This window comes from Enhydra lutris, unplaced genomic scaffold (assembly GCF_002288905.1).
Source record: "Enhydra lutris kenyoni isolate GAN:26980312 unplaced genomic scaffold, ASM228890v2 scaffoldscaffold4, whole genome shotgun sequence".
NCBI classification, from domain to species: Eukaryota; Metazoa; Chordata; class Mammalia; order Carnivora; family Mustelidae; genus Enhydra; species Enhydra lutris.
Genome location: NW_019154088.1, coordinates 37,383,284 through 37,406,081, shown reverse-complemented (window position 1 = coordinate 37,406,081; position 22,798 = coordinate 37,383,284). Strand labels below are relative to the sequence as shown.

The following is a 22,798-nucleotide window of genomic DNA, read 5'->3' as shown; positions in this document are numbered from 1 at the left end:
AAGACAATGAGAAGTTTCATCACTAAAAGGAATTCATTTCTGAGGATTAGTCCTCAAGTTTCTCACAGTCGAGAGAACCACATGTCATTGACCTCTTTCAAAGCGAATAACGTGACGGAAAAGCTATTCTTTTTAGTAATCCAAAAACATTTGACACACCTTTGCAAAATCCTGCTAGGCAAATGCTCTCTTCACCTTCGGGATCTCCAAGCCCCTTTCCAACACACACACACACACACACACACACACAACCACCCCAGCAGCCTACGAACCTGGCTATTGCCTCGGACACACGCAGGAGCCCGACAGCAGGTGAGACGACTGGCTTCAGGACCTCTAACCACCGCCACTAAGACCGCAAAGCCAAAGTCTGCTGCTTCCTTCCCCAGGAGGTTCATGCGACCCCTGGGCCAAGTAACCCTGATCACGCCTGAACTCACCGTACGTAGCTTTTCCAGGACCAGCCCAAAGTACGACTGAGGGCCAGTCCTGGGCTCCTCCATGGCGCCAACGTCGCCTCAACTGGAGTGGCCGCAGCCAGGGCCTGGCGTAGCCACAACAATTGGTATAGAACACGGCGGCTCTGGGTCCGGAACCCAAACCTGCACCCTGCAACCGGAGCAGACCACTGCGGAGCCGGTTGCGGGGGGTTGCTGGAGGGAACCGCACCAACGAGCCTCAAGTGTCCAATGCTGCCCACCCGGAGAGCCTCGCCCCGAGTTATGCTCTACGTCCTGAAGATCCGAAGGTCCAAACCCGTCTCGCAAGGAGCCCGCGACCTGCTCTCTCCTCGCGGTCCACCCCTCGATTTGGTTTCGGCCAGGCCGCCGCGGGGAGGCGGGGACGCGAGGACGCGGTTAGTTTCCCCTCCCTCTTCGCGCGACGTGTCCTTGCCTCGCGCTCTTAAAGGGGCTGGCGCGGGACTTGGCAAAGCCAAGTACCGTTGGTAGTCGCGGGGCTCGAGACAGAAACAGTGGGATTGGGCCTCAGGCTTTGCGCTGTGGTGTGGGCCGCACAGCCCAGAAGACTAGGGCAGTGGCTGAGGACCCTCTTATGTCAGGTGGCTGTGGTAGCGGTGAGGCTTTTCTTAGAGGCCCCTAGGCGTGAAGCCCCGCGGGGTGAGTGCAGCGCGGCCCCCTTGACCCAAGGGTGGAGGCCAGGTCTTGTACTAGCCCCCAGCGCTTTCCCTCGCTGTCAGTCAAGAGCCTACCTGCGCCCAGAGCGCCTGGGTGGCTCAGTGGGTTAAGCCTCTGCCTTCGGCTCAGGTCATGATCCCAGGGTCTTGGAATCGAGCCCCGCATCCGGCTCTCTGCTCAGCAGGGAGCCTGCTTCCTCCTCTCTCTCTCTCTGCCTGTTTCTCTGCCTACTTGTGATCTCTGTCTGTCAAATGAATAAATAAAATCTTTAAAAAATAAAAATAATAATTAAAAAAAAACTTAAAAAGAAAAAAGAGCCTATCTGCACCCCACTGAAGCCCAGCGGACGGGGGGGGGGGGGGGGGGCGGATGCTGCCGGCCCAAGGAAACAGGCCGCCGCCTTCATTCCAGTCAGAAAATGGCCTGCAGGGCCCGTGCCTGTGCGTCCTGCCAACCGCGTCCGGACTTCGGACTTTGGACAGGAAGGCGTCGCGGGTCAGCTGTGGTTTGGGCACAGTTAACCTCTCCCACGCAGGAGAACATTGATCGCGTCTCCTCAGCCCAGAGGAGGATTGCCGGGGTTTACTCACTTCTACCTAAGTTACCTGGGCACTTGCTAGGCAGAACTGTCTTAAATTCCAGGAGCTCCTAGTTACCCAAACGCTAAAGCAAACCACTGTGGACTTTGGCCAAGCGATTGGTGTTCTCCGGGAAGAGGAGCTAAAAGTAGCGCCTTACCGTCTAAATTTAGGACCCTATTCTTAGGTCTGTTGAATAAGGTATGGAGTGCTGGATTTGTTCATGGGAGACTTTTAGCTGACATAGGTGTAAAGGATAACCCGGAAGGCTTACTTGCCAGCAATAATTCTCAACAAACTCAGCCTGCTACAAGTCCTCGGTGAAGTAACAAAAGGAAGCAGATTCATCCTCCTAAATAAATCACTCAAGAAAACTCAATAGTTGAACAAAATCTTAAATCCTTAGGAAATTTCCCAAATGTAAACTGTCAGCAACAGAACAGTTGTCCCAAAAAGAATTTTAAAAAGGCCCAGGTTCACAGCAATTGATTTTTAGGACCAAAATGGGGCCTTAGTTGTTTGGAACTCAAAGTGCACTCTTTTGCCACATCAGCCTGCAGAGTTTCCAGGAACTATCAGTATCAGAACGCAGCAGAAATTGCTTAATAATTCTCCATTTTTAAGGTATTATACAACCTTCCTATATGTTGGACAGTGTGTATTGAAATTATGTGAATAGCTTATTAAAGTCAAAACAGAAGCATAACTAAAATTTTATATTTAAAATTTCAGAGTCATAGAACAATGTATATCAGAGTACTGTATCGATAAAAAAATTCTTCAATGTCTGAACATTTTCAGAAAACTAGAATCATTTTCAACTTTCAGGACTTATTTATAACCTAAAACATTTTTTTTAATCCTTCTGCCCACCCTAAGGCAGTCTGTGCCCTTTTCCAACTTTTCAATCATTACCATTCCAAATATAAAAACATAGATTAGGGACAAAATAATAAATGAAATTTTTTAAAAATCTAAAAGATTCCCCCATAACAAAAGGCAGTAAAATTTCAACTTAGTGCCAGATTCAAACCTAATTTCTCTTCTATACACTTAATAGTCATATAGAAACTTACCTCTTCCTCTAGATCGTTCAATTCCATTTTTTAAAAAGTTCATGTTAAAATATCTTAACGTGTAAATAAAGTTCTACTAAGCACCTCATATCCTTGAAAAAGATTTCAGATTCTCATACATCTGCTACACTCCTGTTTCCACACAGACTGTGATCCTGTTTTGACACTTGTGTGGTAAAGGGGAGCTGTAGGTGGAGTTGTGACTACCAACACAGAAGCCAATTTCATGGCCGTCACTCCTGATTAAATATGTTTTTTTTCTAAAATATAATACACATTATTATCCTCATAAAAATTGCAATTGAAAAGAGATATCCTGAATTTAATAACTGATAAAAATTAAATGTTTTGTTCGATAGTCTATTCATACAGAATACATGATTTTTACCATGTAAAAGATATTCAAAGACTGTTCTCAAATAGACATGGGATTTTGCTGTCTTATGTAGACCTGTTGTAAGGGAACTGGGGAGCAAATGTTTTCAGTGTTAGTGATAGCTACTAGGAAGCATCCAAGAACACTGGAAACATGCTAACAAGTAAACCTTGTCCACAACCCAGAAACTAATTTCCCTTAGGAAGGGCCCTGTTGCAAGTCTGTAGCTACAAGTTACACCCATTTAACAGGCAATGTCATGGGCTATAGAAAACCACACATGCTGAGCCACACTTTCATTCTCTGTACTAGTGATGTAAGAGTTGTTCTCAGAACATATTGAATCAGGAGTTACCTGCTGAACAAGAGCTGGGTAATTTCCTTTGTTAATTCCACATATAAATGAAGCATTCTAATTAAGAACAGATAAATGTTAGAACTCAAATAACTTCCTCAATTATAAAGAAGATAAGAAGTAGTATTAATTCATATTACTTAAACAATTCAAAGAAAGTATGTTGTGTACAAAATCTAACTGAAATTACTAGCAAATAGAAACAATTACCTGAAACATTTACTCAGAAGAAAAGGAAAACTTTTCACGTAAATTTAACTGGAAAATTGCTCAAATTTTCCATTTACTGCAGCTATTCAAAGCTATATTATGGGAGCTTAGTAGATGCACTAAGATTGTTAGAATTCTAGGTCTGGCAAGAATTCTTCAGAACATTTAGTCCAAACATTATGAACTTAAAGCCCTACAGAGGCCATACAGGTGAAATAAATGCAGGGAAATGAAGAATTTGTGTCAATTCAATGCAAGTACTATTCCTTGAGCTTCTTATTGCCATCTGAAAATGGGAGACTATATATTACAGTCTTCTATTTTTTCAAGACAATCCAGAAATTCAGACTTTTGTATCAACTCACCCTTTAAATGTTAGTAACTTGTTCTTACTTTTTTAAACAACACACAAGTCCGTTTTGACCAGTAGCCTGTCATCTAGTCTCAGCTTCTAATATTAGAGTTTTAAACCTGAGACTGCCCTCCAGAATAAGTAACTTCCCAAGGTCACAAGATAATTACCACAAATTTAAATTCAAAATTCCCCTGTCTAAAAAATTTCAACCAAAATGGTTAAAATGTGTTTGACTATATTTACTGAGTCCACAAAAATAAACATACTTCATAGGCTTTATTAAATAAGCACTTTATATGAAAAGTGAGTATGGCATACTGATTAATAAATTATTATTTTTTAATTTAGTATCTTCACTAGTATAATTTGTGGGGGGAGGGATGTGTCAGTAGGACATACCAGTATAGAATTAATTCCATGAGGAGCTGAAAGTTTTATTATGACATTTTATAATCATCATTATTATTTGTTCTTCTTTTCTCTTATGATGGAGCAGATTTCTAAGTTTTTAATCAGTGTCTTTAAGCCAAATCATATGGGGTAAATTAATCACTTATCTGGGCTTATTTTACAGGTAATATCAACTCTCTAGAACCTTAGCAAAGAAATAAAGTGAGGAGGAAGCCTCTGAAAGCAAAATGATACAGTTTTCATAGACTCTTATCACAGTCACCACCATCTACCTGGTCACCCAGACTAGAAACCTGGTAAGTTACCTATACTTTTTCTATTTTCCTCTCCATCCACATTCAATCATAAAATCCAATGAAATCTATCTACAAAAGATCTATCTAGTTTTTCCTTCCAATCATTTTAACAACCACCATCAGCTATTAGACCAAAGGTTAAGAAATGTGTCTAGTGGGCCAAACTTGATCCGCAGAACATTTTTTCTGAACTGTATGGTATTTCCTTTTAATCTGAATATTTGCCAGCATTCAAAATCAAGATATTTCACACAAAATATCCAGATTTCCAGCTTATCTTGAAATATCAAAAGATCTGAGGGCGCCTGGGTGGCTCAGTGGGTTAAAGCCTCTGCCTTCGGCTCAGGTCATGATCCCAGGATCCTGGGATTGAGCCCCGCATCCGGCTCTCTGCTCAGCGGGGAGCCTGCTTCCTCCTCTCTCTCTCTCTCTGCCTGCTTCTCAGCCTACTTGTGATCTCTGTCTCTCAAATAAATAAATAAAATCTTAAAAAAAAAAAAAAGAAAGAAAGAAAGAAAGAAAAGAAATATCAAAAGATCTGGCCAAACCAGGCTAAAGATAAACAGTAGCTACATCCTTTGGAGAAAGCATACACACTCTGTTGGTTACAATTCTCATCTTTACTTCATTCATTTCATTTGAGTTTATATACCTTGATTTAGACCTTCACCGTTTATTTCCTAAACTAATGCAATAACTTCCTGACCAGGCCTGCATTTGGTCTTTACCTGTTTGCTGAAGATCAACAAACTTAAGGAAAAGTTAAAAAAAAAAAATCCTTAACAATATCCATGCAACAAAACATTCCTGTAAGAGAAATCTTACAGGTAAGATTTCATGGAAAGAGAAACATTATGTAACATTTGCATAGGGAAGATTCTCTCAAACATCATTTTCAACTACTGCTATATTTAGAAAAATAGATAAAATTAATGCAAAAGATTTACAAGGTCAACTTACCCTTTCTGTAAGAATTATAATTGGTGAAAATGCAGAACTCATAAAATCACAAATGTCAATTTGAAATAAATATTTCAGAATCCAACACTCAGAAGCATCTTCTGTCAATTTATAAATAAAAATAAGTCAACACTTGATGTGAGGTAACTTTTAAATCTAATTTCTTCCTTAATTGCTGCATTAGAGAACAAATAACTTTTTTCTTACCTTCTTGAGAAGACAAAAAGTAATCAGTTGAAACCTTTTGATGGTTTGGCCGGGTATTTTCCACAGATCTGCCTATTTCTGCCTGAGTAGATCCTTCAGTACCTAGTAATGTTTTTGATTTTTCATCATTATTTTTAGAAGATGGAGTTTTGAAAAGTACTTCTTTATGAATTCTCCTGGGTGATTCTATTTCAGAAGCCATATCTGCAAATAAAATTAGAAATGTTTGGGTTTTTCTTTTAAGATTTATTTATTTTAAGGGAGAGAAAAAGAGCATGAGCATGCATTGGGGGAGGGGCAGAGGGAAAGAATCTTCAAGGAGACTCTCCACTGAGTGGGGAGCCCCACACAGGGCTCCACATGGGGCTCAATACAGAGCTTAATCCCACAACTCATGAGATCATGACCTGAGCTGAAACCAAGAGTTGGACACTCAACCAACTGAGCCACCCAAGCACCCCTGGAGTTCCTTTAATACTTGCTTTGTTGTAGGCTTTCCTTTTGTTTTTTAGGCAGACCATTCTTTGAATTTTTGTGGTCATTGTGACACTTTTTTTTTAAGATTTTATTTATTTATTTGACAGACAGTGATCACAAGTAGGCAGAGCAGAGAGGCAGGCAGAGAGAAAGGGGGGAGCAGGATCCCCGCTGAGCAGAGAGCCCCATGTGGGGCTCGATCCCAGGACCCTGGTATCATGACCTGAGCCAAAGGCAGAGGGTTAACCCACTGAGCCACCCAGGTGCCCCGTGACATTTCTTAATGGAAAGAATTCACTAAAATATAAACTGCAGCCTGCATGAGTTCCTGCTGCTAATGTAATAAATAACCACACATTCAGTGACTTAAATAGTACAAATATATTCTCTTACAGTTCTGGAGTCCCAAAATCAAGGTGTTGACAAGGCTGTGTTTCTTCTGTAGGCTCTAGAGGAGAATCTATTTTCTTGCCTTTTCTACCTTGTGGAGGCAACCTGCATCCCTTAGCTCATGGCCCCTTCTTTCATTTTCAAAGATAGCACTCTCCCTTACTCTGACCCTCCTTCCTTCCACCTTTAGCAAACCTTGTGATTATATTGGGTCCACTAGGATACCCTCTCCATCTCAGGATGCTTAATTTAATCATATCTTCAAGTCCTTTTTGCCATGTTCAGTAACATAGTCACAGGGCCTGGTAATTAAGACATGAACATCTTTGAACGGTCATTATTCAGCCTATGCCTTTTCTTTATTCTTTTACCAAGGAAGAATTTTTAAAACTATATACAATTCTATTCTCTACATCGTTTTCTTGTCCTAAAAACTATTTTTAAAAAAACTAACATAACTGTCAACAACTCTATTGTGCTATATAGGCTTATTACTAAGAGTAAGATACTAAATATCTCTCTATAGAATTTCATTCCTCTTAGATACATTTATTACCTTAGGAAGTATAATATTTAAATTTCATTGAAAAAATGTATATCCCTGCCATTCAAGAAAAATGGTAAGATAGATTACTCTTACTTTATCTGTTAAAGAACCAGGAGTCAAAATGACCAATATTATTTATACTATCTACAGCCTACCTTTTTTTTATATACAAAAGGATTTATTTAAAATCAGTAAGACACTACCACATCATGACCTTGTCACACTGGGCTTTTAACACAAGACTCGCTCTAGAATACTGAAGGGACATAAAACACAAATTGATTCAGAAGTATAACAATTAAGAAATAAAACAACGAAAGCAAATTTCTTTTAATGAGAACTCAGAATCAAACTTCAGAGGGACGCAACATGATACTTCCATTTGGGGACTTGATACAAAAAAGGTGGCAAGACCACCTTCAAATGAATCTTAAGACTGGAAAATACTGTCTTGCCACCTGTTGAGGATAAGTTACAAATGGAATAATTTAGTATGGTAAGTAGCTACTTCAATGACCACTTCACCTGGATACTTTCCCATAACGACTCTGCTGATTGCTGTAATCACCATATCCACAATAGTTGTTGTAACCACCGTAATCATATCCTACATAACCACCTGTTCTATTTAATAAATAGAACAAACTGAGCCAGTTACACAAAGAAACTTACAGCAATTATTTTGCAAGTTCTGCAATCTACTCCACTGAATCGTGCGTATCTAAAACACGTATCTGCCAGTGTGAACTATTAAATATAAAAGCCATTATCACTCCAACCTTTTTTTAAGATCTTATCTATTTATTTTAGAGAGAGAGAGAGCATGCAAGCATGAGAGGGGGGAGGAGCAGGAGGCAGGGGAAGCAGACTCCCGGATGAGTGCAAACCCTGATATGGGACTCAGTCCCAAGACACTGAGATCATGACCCAAGGCAAAGTCAGACACTTAACCGACTGAGCCACCCAGGCATCCCTTCTCTCAAACTTTAAACGAGATAGCTCCAAAGATGGAAGAACCAGTTAAGGCAGGCGCTTAACTGACTGAACCACCCAAGCACCCCTAAACAGCAGCTTTTTTTTTTAAAGATTTTATTTTTATTTATTTATCTGATAGAGAAAGAGAGCTCACAAGTAGGCAGAGGGGCAGGCAGAAAGAGGGGGAAGCAGGCTCCCTGCTGAGCAGAGAGCCTGATGTGGGGCTCGATCCCAGGACCCTGAGATCATGACCTGAGCTGAAGGCAGAGGCTTGACCCACTGAGCCACCCAGGCGCCCCTAAATAGAAGCCCCTAAAATCAGATACATCTTTCATATCAACTGAAAATTCTGAATGATTGAGAGCAATCCTTATTGGCTAGTAATTATAGGATGTCTTATATTTTAAAGTACATTATTTACTAATTTATTAGAATGCATTGTGTAAAAGAAATATAGGCAATGTAAGTTCAAACTATATTCTTGACATTATTTAAGTTATTTTAGCAATTAAGCAAAGATTAACACATTAAAATAATGTTTTATATGTTTATGTTGGCTCAGTAGAGGGAAAATACAGATATTTTAAGTAGAATATAAAAGTAAAAAACTTCAAGATATTCTCATTCAACTGTTAGTAAAATACATGCTTCCATGAGTATACAGAGGTATATGCTTGTTTCCTCCTTCAGACCCAATAACAGCATAAAGTTGTGCTGAGGAATCAAATTAAAATCAATAGTAAATTGTATTTTGGATTTCATTCCTATGCTATGAATGAGTATAGCAAAGGCAAAATTACACGTTTCCTTAATTTGGTGATCTCATGAAATTGACATCCTGCTTCAATAACTGCCATAAATTTCTGAGAAAGAACTCAAGAAATTATAAATCTTATCATAGCTTTTTTTACAGAATTCATAAATCTATACTGGCAGAGAAAAATTTTATATTATCCAATTGATAATATGATCATTAGGGAAAATATGTTTTATTTTGAATTTCAGTGTAACAAGGCTGATATTTATTTAAATAAATAAGTATTGATATTTTATTCAAATAAAATTCAATTCAAATAAAATTCAAAATTTTATTCAAATAAAATATTCCTGATTTTTCTGATTTTATGCTACATATTAAGTATTTAAATGATTTATACCTTTAAATGACAATATACCTAAGTTCAAATTAGGAATGAAAATGCACATGCACATCTTTTTGAGAACCCTCATTTTAAAAAGATTATCTGGGGCGCCTGGGTGGCTCAGTTGGTTAGCCGTCTGACTTGGGCTCAGGTCATGATCTGGGGATCCTGGGATCCAGCCCTGAGCTGGGATTCCTGCTCAGTGGGGAGTTTGCTCCTCCCGCTCTCTCTGTCCCTCTCCCCTTCTTGTGCTCTCTCTCTCTCTCTCAAATAAATAAAATCCTAAAAAATAATAAAATAAAAGAATTATCCTTCCCCAAAATTAATTGAAAAAAGTTTTAATTTGTACCATGTCAAAATTTCCCACATTTGTATTGTTGGATCATATATTCATAAGCATACCATATCTAATAGTCATTTATTTTAAAACAATTCAATTTTCAAACATAGTTTATTTTTTTTTTAAAGATTTTATTTATTTATTTGACAGAGAGAAATCACAAGTAGGCAGAGAGGCAGGCAGAGAGAGAGGAGGAAACAGGCTCCCTGCTGAGCAGAAAGCCCGATGTGGGGCTTGAACCCAGGACCTGGGATCATGACCTGAGCCGAAGGCAGCGGCTTAACCCACTGAGCCACCCAGGCGCCCCTCAAACATAGTTTAAACTGATCATTTGATTGAATAAACTAATCAGAGTTAAAGGGGAAAAAAAAGTTTTAACAAGTCCTAGCCTGAAATATAGTATTCAGGTAAACTGTGGGATTTACTTCTCAGTTAGTTTTTAAGATAAGAGGAGGAAAGTATCAATGCAGTTCTGAAAAGCAGTATTAAAGATTAGTAAGAGAATATTCAGTGTCTAATTTTGCACTTGCAATTACAAATTTAACATAACACTTTGATGCTGTCATTTATTTGGCATTGTTCAAAAGATGAAAGTCCCAAGTAAGCAAACTCGTATCAGTAATTTAATAATGCCACCAGTGGACATTAAAGTAAAAAATGAGCAATTGGGAGCCTGGGTGGCTCAGTTGGTTAAGTGTCTGCCTTTAGCTCAGGTCATGATCCCAGGGCCCTGGGATGGAGCCCCTCATCAGGCTCCCTGCTCAGAGGGGAGTCTGCTTCTCAGGCTCCCATCCCCCTGCTTATGTTCCCTTTCTCGTTGTCTCTGTATCAAATAAATAAATAAAATCTTTAAAAAAAAAAAGATTTACATTAGATACAGATATGCCTTTCTTACAATTGTTTATAAACAGAATTTTAAGTCAAATAAAATAATGAAGAACTTTTCATATTTAACTGTATTTGGGAAACTCATTATTTAAATAAGTTCAATTGGAGTCCTTTTATTAAAGTTATTAATATTTTAATATAAATAACTGTTCCCTAATTTATCTGTTTTGTAAATACCTTTGTCAGTATATTAGTTTTTCTGTAAATCTGGTTATCTCGGGTCTCAGACTTTCATAAATATTGATTTAAGATTAGTAATTCATTTTTCATGAACTCTTTCTGAGTAAGGCAAATTTTCATTTGCTATTTCCTAAAAGAGTTGTTGAAATTATCTGAAAATTTTGGCTGTTGTAGCTCTTTTCCAAGAACCAAAAATAGGGCCTGTGGCTTTATCTGAATTTTTTTTAGTATTCCTTTTTAAAAACAAATTTTACATGACCCCAGGTTATTTTCTATTTAATTAATACCATAATATTTTGGAATAATATATTTGTTTATATAGAATGACATATCTTTTTTAGAAACTTAAAGGAATTTCTGAATATTTTCACAAAAGTCCCTCAAAACTATTTATAATTGCAAAACTGCCCTATTCTCATTTGATTATTGTCGAAGTTTTCATATTTAGAAATTCTCTTAGCATCATTAATGAAATAATAAATAAATTCTACTAAAGTGATATTCAGGCTGTCCTTGAGTTCTATACATATGTTCTAAAATATTTTCATATATCTGTTTTTTGAATCTTCTTTATTTCTGGACCTGATGTTGTTTTGCTTTATTTTAGTCTCACTTATTCTTCCTAATTTCTCTTATTTGCTTTTTCATAAATATTCTTTTAGGAACTAAATCCTGAAAACAAAATAACTTCCTCTTTAGCCTTTGGCATCATGTCTTTAATATTTTTAGTCATTAAAATGCATCACGGGGTGCCTAGGTGGCTCAGTGGGGCAAGCCTCTGCCTTCAGCTCAGGTCATGATCTCAGGGTCCTGGGATCGAGCCCCACATCAGGGCTTTCTTTCTGCCTACCTCTTTCTGCCTCTTTCTGCCTACCTCTCTGCCTACTTGTGAGCTCTCTTTCTCTATCAGATAAATAAATAAAAATAAAATCTTAAAAAAAAGCATCACACCTACATCTTTCTCATTTAGAAAAGGGTAAGACTCTAAGTCTACATTCTGATTAAGAATATTAAGTAAAAAGCTCACATTTTGGAGAATATTAAGAAATGACATATAGTTCTGGAAATTCAAAAAAATCAACCATTTCTGATAGAAATAAATGTGTTTTCTTCTGAGTTTGCAACAGTGTTGATCTCTTCTTGTGAAAGGCTATCTGTCATTCTAGGGTTCAATCGTTCCTGGATTATTGGCCAGTATTTACAGAGTTTCTAATCTATCCATCACAGAGACATCAGAATGGAGATGTGAGAGAGTCATGTTACATAATTCTTTACTTAAAATAGAATCCATAGGTTTTTAATCATAGAAATCGCTAGATACCTAGACATCTAGATCTAGAAGTATCCTCTGATACTCTGCCCTCTTCCATTGCCTATTGTTAAGCTCCCAGAATTGACAGAAAACCATTCAAATATAGTTATACTGGGATGTTATTAATGAGCTAAAAAGTTAATGTAAATGAGCAAAAAGAAATCTTCATTTACCAAAATAGAAAGTCAAAGGACATCATCAAGTATAAATCAAAGCAAAACAATATAAAGGTTTTATTCAGAAAATAGAGATAAATACTAAAAGAAATTGGATAAGAAAGAAAGAAAAAAAAAAGAAAGAAAGAAAGAAAGAGAAATTACTGGAACAGAGGTGAGAGTAGAGATGGACACAGGGAAAAATTGTTTTTGTTTAAAAAGACAAAAAAAAAAGCCTTAGTACTATTTATATTTTAAAACCTGTTTACATATATTACTTCAATAAAAATAAACACTTATTGCAAACTATCTTAAGATCTTCTTGGAATATCTGTATATCTCCAATCATTCCTTCTTCCTTGGTATTTTATTTTATAATATTAAGATCTTAGTCCCAGAGTAAACCAGAAGTTAATAAACGGTAGTTAATAAGGTTATTGTTGATTATTGAGTATTTTGAGAAACATGGATTTCTGGACTTTTTCATCCAATTTGTACTTACAAAAATAAATTATGTTTAAAAAAATTAATTATATTAGGGGCACCTGTGTAGGTAGCTCAGTCAGTTAAGCACCTGCCTTCAGCTCAGGTAATGATCCCAGGGTCCTGGGATCAAGCCTCACATCAGGCTCCCTGCTCAGCAGAGCACCTGTATTCTCCCTTTCCCTCTGCTGCTTTCCTGCTTATGTGTGTGCTCGCTCTCTGTCAAATAAATAAAATCTTTCATAAATAAATAACTATATACATACATACAATTATAGATATTTTATACCAACCTGACTGACTGGATCTGCTTTTTAGCATCATAGCTTTCATATTATCTGTGTGATCATTTTCAGCTGAAAATTCTTCTGTTTCATCATTTTCAATTACATTATTTTCATCCTGTATCTGTTCAGAAAATGGCAATTCTGTTTCCTTTGGAATGTCCTGGAAGTTCCAAGGACTGTCAAAATTATATAAGAACTTTTTAAAATATGGTAAGGTATCAGAATCATCTATTTTCTCTGGGGCTCTTTCCTTGCTTACTTGATCTTCAGTTTCCATAATTTCTCTTGTTTTTATTTCTTGTTCCTCATCAGGGTCAAATTTGCTTGTTGGCAGATGTTCATGTTTATCTCCTCCATATCCTCCTTCACTTTTTCCATCATCTGATATAATTTCATCTTCATTGGTATATACAAAGCCTAGCATACCAAAACCAAAATCAAACCAACTTGGCTTGAGAATTGAGGTATCATTGGCAATTGTGTCTTCTTTTTCTGTTAATATTTCTGGGCATGGAACTGTGGGTTCTTCTTCAGATGATATGGAATTAGGAGCATCTTGTAGTGGTGGATTGCTTTCTTTCAACAATAATTCAAGCCCTGTATCCTCACCTCCAAAACCTAAATAACTCTTAAAACCACCCCCAAACCAACTAGTGGCTTCATGACTGTTAATGTTCTCTGACTCAGAACCTAGTTCAGACTGTTTCTTTGGCACTAAATCAAATTCCAATTCAGGTTCTTGCTTTTGTTCTGTTTGGGGTTCATCATTATTTAATTCCTCTAGGTCATTCTCATCTTCTCCTGCTATTTTTCGACTTTGCAATGAACTTTCTTGTAGAGGTTCAATAACTGATTCAAAAGTCTTTCCTTCAGCTAGTTCCCTTCCAAATCCAAACCATCCTTTTACTTCAGCTGAGGATGGTGGGATGTGATCCACTTCTGGAAGAGAATCCTCTTTCATACTTCCAGCATCCACTCCTTTCCAGTCTTTTGATTCACTAGTACTTCTGATATCTTCAGGAGCTTCTGATGATGGAAATTGATCTTCAAACAAAGTACTTTCAGAAGATGAATAAAATCCAGATTCTCTCTGAAAATCACTTTCATACACACTAGACTTTTGGTCTTTATCTTCTTCATATAGATATATATTTTTGCCATCATCACTGTTTAATTCACTGTCTTCATTTTCAAATGTGTAACTTACTCCAAGAAGACAAAGAAAATCAGATTCCTATAAGAGAAAAACTGATTGACATACATATACTAAAAATCCTTGTTTTTCCTTAAGTCACTTAAAATAGATGACTATGATTTTCCCAAGACCATACAACTAGCTCAACAGCACAACAAAAACTAAAATCAGATCTCCTAATCTCAATCATTTATATCACAACTGACTCAGGGTCAATTATATAAATCTAAATGAAAAATCAAGGCTTTGAGTATATTCTGAAAATAAACTCTTGATGAAAAGGCCTACATGTCCATAAAATCTTGCTTCTTTTAAGAGTGTACTAACCAGACACATGCAGCTGTGTGGTTATGTGAGAGTGGAATTTCACAGCACATGGCCACAGCTCAGACAGCCTAGAGACTCTAAAGCCCGAAGGCCTTGTTAAAAGTTGCACTACAACATTTAGACTTTTTTTATTGAGATATGGTATATAGCCAATTGCGGTAGAGAATCCTCTTTTTCATCTCATAGAACAACTGAATCAGCAAGAAGAAAAATGGTAAAGTTAATATTTTTTTAAATTTTACTTTAAGTAGGCTTCACACCCAATGTGGGGCTTGAACACATGACCTGGAGATCAACCGTTCCATGCTCTACTGACCAAAGTTATTATTTTTTTTCAAAGTTATTATTTTTTAATCTGAAGGTATAAAACAGTGATATGTAGTTCTCTTTGGATATGATCATTATGAAATGAGAATAAAGTTCAGAATTTTTAAAGATTTTACTTATTTATTTGACAGACAGAGATCACAAGTAGGCAGAGAGGCAGGCAGCAGAGAGGCAGGCAGAGAGGGAGAGAGGAGGAAGCAGGCTCCTGGCTGAGCAGAGAGCCCAAGGTGGGGCTCGATCCCAGGTCCCTGAGATCATGACCTGAGCTGAAGGCAGCGGCTTCAAACCACTGAGCCACCCAGATGCCCCAAAGTTCAGAATTTTTAAAAAGTGAACTTCAAAATTGAAATTTTACAATGTTTTAGGCACTGCAGTATAATACATGATTGAGAACAGATTCTGGAGCCAACCATTTGGGTTTAAATCCTGACCCTGATATTCACCTCTGTGAACTTGGGTGAATTATATGATATTTTTATGTCTCATTCTCCTCATCTATAAAATGAGGATAATGACATATGGTATCTTATGTATCTATCTTATATGGGTGTTGTGTTGTGAGGATTAAATGAATGAAGTGCTTAGAATATTTAGTAACTATCTGTAGTAAACACTAGCCTCACCCAGCTCAAGTTACACCATCCCAGATTAGCCAGTAATGTAAGGGTAAAAAGGCCCAACACCTTGCCCTATTCAAGGCAACTCTTGAAAGGCCATCCCAGGTTCAGAGTTCCTTATGGAATCAACTGAAACTTTTGTAGCAATGGCATCACAGTTTAACTTCTCTGTCCAATTCTGCTTTTTCTTTTGATCCCTCACAGGTGTTCTTCCTAAGAGTACTCCCCAGTAAACTTCTTGGGTGCAAAGGTCCCCCTCAGAGTCTATTTCTCAGAGAACTTGACTAAGAATGTAGGGCTTCTGTATGCTTCCTCTGTGCTGTACACTGTGCTAGGTGCTGAAATTCTACAGTAAACAGAAGAAAAAAGTGAATTGTGATAAGTGCTGTGGAGGAAATAAACAGGAATCTGTGATTAAGATGCAGTAATCCCACAAGAATCATCATGGATGGCCTCTCTGAGGCACTGATGTTTACGTGGTGATAGAAAGGATAAGAAGGAACTAGCTAAATGAAGAACCTGGGGAAAGCATTTGAACCAGAAGGAGCAGCCTGTTTGGGTCTCTGGGGTGGGAAAGTGTTTAGCATGTTCTAAGAACAGTCAATAAGCGAGCGTGGCCAGGAGCATAGTGAGGAGAGAGCAGTGTCAGGGTCATTGGGAAGGGGGTGGAGGACAGGAGCAGATCGTGTAGAGCCAGGGTAAGGAGCTGGGGGCTTGATTCTAGGTTCATTGGAAAGCCATTCACAGGCTTTAAACTAAAGGAATGACAGCTGAAGTTTTGTTGGTTTTTTTTGTTTTTGTTTTTTGGGATTTTTTTGTTTGGGTTTTGTTCTTATGAGATCCATTGCTATTTGGAAAATGTATTGGAAGAGGACAAAGGTAGAGTCAAGGAGATCAATACTGCAATATTTTAATCAAGAGATGATGAGGCCTTGGATTAGGGCTATGGAGAGAGTGAAAATGACAAGAAGACAATGTATTCCAGATATATTTTGGAGATAAAACTGACAGGACCAGGGGCGCCTGGGTGGCTCAGCGGGTTAAGCCGCTGCCTTCGGCTCAGGTCATAATCTCAGGGTCCTGGGATCGAGCCCCGCATCGGGCTCTCTGCTCAGTGGGGAGCCTGCTTCTTCCTCTCTCTCTGCCTGCCTCTCTGCCTACTTGTGATCTCTCTCTGTCAAATAAATAAATAAAATCTTTAAAAAAAAAACTGACAGGACCAGTAATTATACATTGAACTGACTATTAATCCCAGAATTTATGCTGAGAAAGAGCCAGATAGTAGACAGTTTGCTTGATTAGGCTGACTCATCTCACATTGACCTTATTTAAGTGTCCTTAACCTGGAATCTGAATTAAATAGGCTAATCAAACTTACATATTAAAAAGTCACATTCTGATACTTTTTCTCATTATCAAGCCCAACATTATCAAGCCCAACACTATCAAGCGCATTTAAAACTCAACAGAAAAAGAAATTGTACAGATATGAGATCTAGAGAGAGTGATGGAAAATAAATTTTGTCCCAGTAGGATAATAATACTAATAATAATATCTAATACTTTTATAGCACTTACTAAGTGCTGTTCTATATGCTTTACATATGTTCATCTTTCCCCAATAAATTTATGAAGTAGCACTCTATTACAATCATCATCCTCATTTTACAGTTTAGAAAATTAAAGTATACAAGGCCACAGTCAGTCTTTGAACTCAGTCCAGACTCTATCCTGCTCTCAACTACTTTACTCTACCTGTCTGTAAATTTTTCAGAAAGTAGTATGCCTGTCATCAACTTTGTCTTACCTCATTTTATTCACATACTCAAACTATTCCTAGATTAAGTTCTCAGACCAACTATTTTATATATTCACTACACAAGATAATTAACCAATGGACACTTACACTACAGAAAGCTATTTTAGCCAAGAAATTATAAATTAAATTAACAACTGAAATGTTATTAATACTCACTTTAGTTGATATCTCAACTTCCTCAGATATGAACACCTCTTCAATCTGTACTGCATCTCTGGGAAAATATCCAAAGTCCTTTCCTTTCTACCAAAATGAAGAATAAAGATTAGCAAGGAGGAGTGGTTGAAGCTATAGTAACATCCTCCTAGGAGGATTTGGTTCCATTCAACTTTTCTGCAGCTACCTTGATAATAGGGATCTCCTTAATCCAGTTCAAGTACATAGAAGATGTCCCCCAAGAGTGAAGGCTTCACCATCCCACTCTCAGTCCATTTCCTATTCACGGCAAAGTTTAAAGGCCATGTTTTGGTCCCTTGATCCAGCACCACTACATCTCAGCGGTGGTTCTTCCAGCTCTGTAGCTGCCGCTATTTAGAACCTGATAGGCTGTGGGTGAACGCTGCAGTGTGGTTTCTTGAACAGCTTCCTGCCCGGACTAAAACACCTAATGCATAGAACTCAGTATGCTTGAAACTTCACCCTGGTTCCACACATTACATGCTGCTTTTGTGTGGAACTATCATTTTCACACACAGAAACCAAGAAAGAACGCTTTCTTTTCCTCTTGTGATACCTTTGGTGACATTTATCTTACAGCTCCATTGGTTGCCTCTAATGTGTTCAGAGACATACACTGGCATGTGTAAGAGACCATAAGCAGTAAGGAATCTTTGGAACTGCAGAAGTCAAATAATTCTGGCCGTTGACAGTCAGGGGTTGAGTCATATAGCTCCCGATGCTAAAAAGCTAGATAGATTCAAACAGAACCTGCTCCTTCTAATAGTGATCACAGAGGCTACACAACAGAAAAATCTGTTGCATGTTCAATATGGAAATGATGTATGCATCAGGTTGGTCACACTTGTTCAGCATAGGAGTAAAATTGCTTATAGCATCTTTTTATTATAAAGCATAATGATACCATCAGAGATACACATATATTTCCAACTGAAAACACTAATCATTAATTTTCCTGTTACATATTTAGAGAGTTTACTCAGGCTTCTAGGAATTTCTTTTTTTTTTTTTTTAATATTTTATTTATTTATTTGACAGAGATCACAAGTAGGCAGAGAGGCAGGCAGAGAGAGAGAGGGAAGCAGGCTCCCTGCTGAGCAGGGAACCCGATGTGGGGCTCGATCCCAGGACCCTGGGATCATGACCTGAGCCGAAAGCAGAGGCCTTAACCCACTGAGCCACCCAGGCGCCCCGAGGAATTTCTGTGTAATAGGACTTTAGGCCAAATAAAAGGCTCTCCCACTTGTTGTTTTTCATGAAAAATTCACACACATACCTTGATTCTCTAGGCTACTCATCTCTCTGAGGATCTCTTCAATAAGAACTCTATCCCTGGGGTGCCTGGGTGGCTCAGTCCATCTGCCTTTGGCTCAGGTCATGATCTCAGGGACCTCAGATCAAGCCCCATGTTGGGCTCCTTGCTCCACAGAGATTCTGTTTCTCCCTCTCCTTCTGTACCACCACCCTCACCCTGCCCATGCTCTCTCTCTCAAATAAAGAAATCTTAAATTAAAAAAAAAAAAAGTCCTTTATGTGCTCAGAAAGACATGTCTTTTAATCTGATTAACTAAAACTTTCCGGTCTCTCTTAAACTTAGCCATTGGCAGCACCATGAGATCACTAGTGTTGCCTAGATATCCCATAATCTCCACCAGCACCTCTAAATTTTATTCACCAAGTAAATATTAAACTTAACTTCAAAAACTCTGCATGCTATGTAAAAATAATTTCAAGGCACTCTTAGTTCTCTATCCCAACCAGAATGCCTTCCCAAAATACTACTTTTGTATAAATCTTGGAACCAAGACTGAACATGACCATTTTTGTTTGTTTAAATATGTGAAGAGTGGGGTGCATGGGTGGCTCAGTTGGTTAAGCATCTGACTCTTGATTTGGGCTCATGTCGTGATCTCAGGGTCCTGAGATAGAGCCCCATGTACGGCTCCGCACCCATCAGGGGAGTCTTCTTGAGGTTCTTTCCCTCTGCCCCTCCCCCAAATCATGCACATGCACTCGCTCTCTCTCCCAAATAAATAGATATTTTTTTAGAAAAACATGTTAAGGGTTTTAAATATATATTACATGTATACTATATATGTAAAGTGCTTTAAAATGTATTAAAGTTCCTTTAGAAGTGAAAAGCAGGTATTCTGTACAAGCTAGTCATTTATTCTACATTCAGTTTTTAAAACTAGATACTTACACTTCCTGCCCACAAATCTTCCCTTTCTCCTGCAAGTTTAACATAAACAGATATCTCTTCTCCCTTAGTGAAGTTCAGGTATCGGCAGTCAGGTCCTCTGTAATCTCTCATGGCTAAGACTCTGCTTATTAAAGCTATGTAAACATGTGAGAAAAACACACAATTTAAATTAAAGTGATATTTCTCCCCCTCCCATATTGCCCTCCTCCAGTCTATCCTATGTATTTCCAAATGCTAATTTCTTCATATCATTTATCACCTCAAAAACCTACAAAGACTTCCCACTGCACACAGAATCAATTCTAAGCTCTTTGGCTTGGTATCTAAGGTTATCCATAACCTGATCCTCTTCCTTATTTAAAATGACTTCCTTTTATTCCTTTATAGTCAAGTTCATCTATCCATTGTCCCTGGAATATGTCATATCATTCTTATTAGAAAGGAAAGGTAAAGATAATTTGTTTTCTTCCTAGTACCTACTACAGTAGTCCCCCTTATCTGTGGGAGATATGATTCAAGACACCTAGTGGTTATCTGAAACCACAGATAGTACCTGACCCTGTATATACTATGTTTTTTCCTATGTATACATACATATAATAAAGTTTAATTTCTAAATTAGGCCCAGTAAGAGATTAACAACAATAATAGTAAAATTGAATTGTAACAATATACTATAATAAAAGTTATGTAACCAATCTTTCTCAAAATGTACTTACTCTTCTCAAAATGATGTGGGATAAAATGCCTCCCTAATGAGATGAAGTGAGGAACATGGGGTAAGCACTATGACATAGAGTTGGGCTACTAATCTTCTGGCTGCACATCAGAAGGATCATCTGCCTTTGGACCATGGTTGACCTCAGTTAACTAGAACCATGGAAAGTGACCCATGGATAAAGGGGACTTCTGTATATTCCAGGCATTATGATAACTCTTTCCTATCTTTATTTTATTAAAACAGACCAATAAGGTCAATAATCTTCTATCAATCCAACAAATGAGCCTTTAAATAAGTCACACACCTTATAAATGGTGGAGCCAGATTTGCACTGAGATTGTTATTTTCACTGCAATATGCCTTCCATATTCTGAGATTTTTCTTTCTGTTCTTTCCTAAGCCTAGAAACCCTTCAGTCTCTCTTTGTGATCAACTCATATCCTACTTCTTCTATGAGACATTCCAAACTGGTCCAGCCTGTTCTGTCCCTTTTCTGAACTTCAATATTACCTATTATCCTTAAGTTGTATTGCTATTTACTTTTTCATGTTGATCTAATTCCTGGAGGTCAAGAAACTTATCTGACATTTCATTTTATTTCTCTTAGATACACACTCTGACCCCTCCAGACTCAGCACATAATAGACCTTCAATAACTATAATCATAACTACATATACTAGATTTAGCCCTTTAATACATAAAGTAATATACATACCATATTACCTATTATAATTATACTAACATATGTAAAACATTTTGATTAAGTCATATGATTAAAGTTAAAATAACAATATAAATCACTATAAATTTGAATGTTCCCTTTCCATGTTTCATGTCTGGTCCTAAGGAAATTAAAATGAGGTTATAAAGAGGGAAAGAAAGATTATTACTATTATAAAACATCATCTAGTAAATCTCTGCGTATCAAATTATATATCCAAATGATGAAGGAAAATGTTTACTCATAAAAAATTTACTTATAAATTATTACTTTTCTACTAATAATGTTTTGCATTTTTAATTTACATGTTGCAAATCAGAAATCATTCTCACATACTAAAGAGGTAGAACATATTTAAAACAATTGTAATATATTGTGATACTATTCATCTTGTACCCTAATGCTAATAACAGAAAATAACTTCTTAAGCAATAAAATGAAAATTAGTTTTTCTTTGTAGAAGATAGGAGAAAGCTAATATTCAAGGATGTAAATAAAATTATGTACTCCTAACACTGATTTCATTATTTTTACATGATAAATGAACACAGAAATGATTAATGTTTGATAAAGCTTAGATAATAAATCATGGTGATACAAAATAAATATATTTTTAGAAAACTCAAGAGAATCAGAAAGTTCTGATTGTGAAATAGAAACTAAAAAATATAAGAGCTTCATAAATAAAGAACTATCAAATGGCTTGAAATCTTTTTAATACAAATCAATACAAATCAATTTAGCTATCTTCAAAAATAGTAAAAGCACTGATTTGTTTTTGAGGCCCGGATTAATATCTTATTAATTTCTCTTATATTTATATATCAGGCTGATCTTTGCCCCTTGATACACTTACATTAAAAATTATTATGAAATGCTTTGCTTCAAACATTTTTTATAGGGAAGTATATTTTATAATTGCAAATATTGCTCAATGATATTAATGCTCACTTCCTCCATACATGTCCACAATAACATATTATGTCATTTCAGAACCTTAGTTTAAGAGGAAAAGAAGGAAAAAAAAGAAAAGCAAACTTACTTTCACATTCCAAGTCACCACATTTTTTTAAATCTGCCAGCAGTTTTGTGCCCTCAAGACACTTTGTCAGAGAAATTACCAAAAGGAGAGTTCTGTGAACTCCAAGCTCCGCCATGCTAAAACAAGCAGGAATCCCAAACAAGGTTTAAGCCAATTGTTTAGCCCGTAACTATACCAGCCAAAACAAGAGAAACCCCACTCTGTCTACTAAATTTAAAAGAAAAAGGTTTTTCTAAATCCCTTGATAATTACATTTTTCAACTGGCATTTAGGCTTAACTTGAGGGACAAACGCTCTCTATCAGCAATCTGCAGTGTCAGGTATCCAGATAATACATAAGGGTTTAATAATTAACAGAGATTTTTAGTTGGACTCAGGGCTTATAAAGGTGACCCATGTAAAGCTGTCTCACTTAAAGGCAACTTGCTTTCCACAGAACGGTTCTTAAACAGGCCTCCATAAAAAGGGAGCTCATCTCTTTATATTAAAGTCTTAGGTAGGTCAGTCAATAA

At 37.3% G+C, this 22,798-nt stretch overlaps 1 protein-coding gene across 4 annotated transcripts in view; it reads right to left on the bottom strand.

The window, feature by feature from the left end:
• LOC111158273 (melanoma inhibitory activity 2) overlaps positions 1–22,585 on the bottom strand; it is an 84,359-nt gene extending 61,774 nt beyond the window's left edge. For 2 of the 4 annotated variants that reach the window (XM_022520210.1, XM_022520201.1), the window contains exons 1-6: positions 22,287–22,585; positions 19,802–19,935; positions 17,578–17,664; positions 13,143–14,370; positions 5,961–6,164; positions 5,754–5,854 (exon numbers count right to left, since the gene is read on the bottom strand). In XM_022520210.1, the coding sequence (XP_022375918.1) occupies positions 5,754–5,854; positions 5,961–6,164; positions 13,143–14,370; positions 17,578–17,664; positions 19,802–19,935; positions 22,287–22,401 (1,869 nt within the window). In that variant the 5' untranslated portion in view covers positions 22,402–22,585. Of the gene's footprint in view, positions 1–2,790; positions 2,931–5,753; positions 5,855–5,960; positions 6,165–13,142; positions 14,371–17,577; positions 17,665–19,801; positions 19,936–22,286 lie in introns of those variants that run through there. The other 2 variants (XM_022520243.1, XM_022520281.1) reach the window with 1 other exon arrangement.
• Positions 22,586–22,798: the final 213 nt, after the last annotated feature.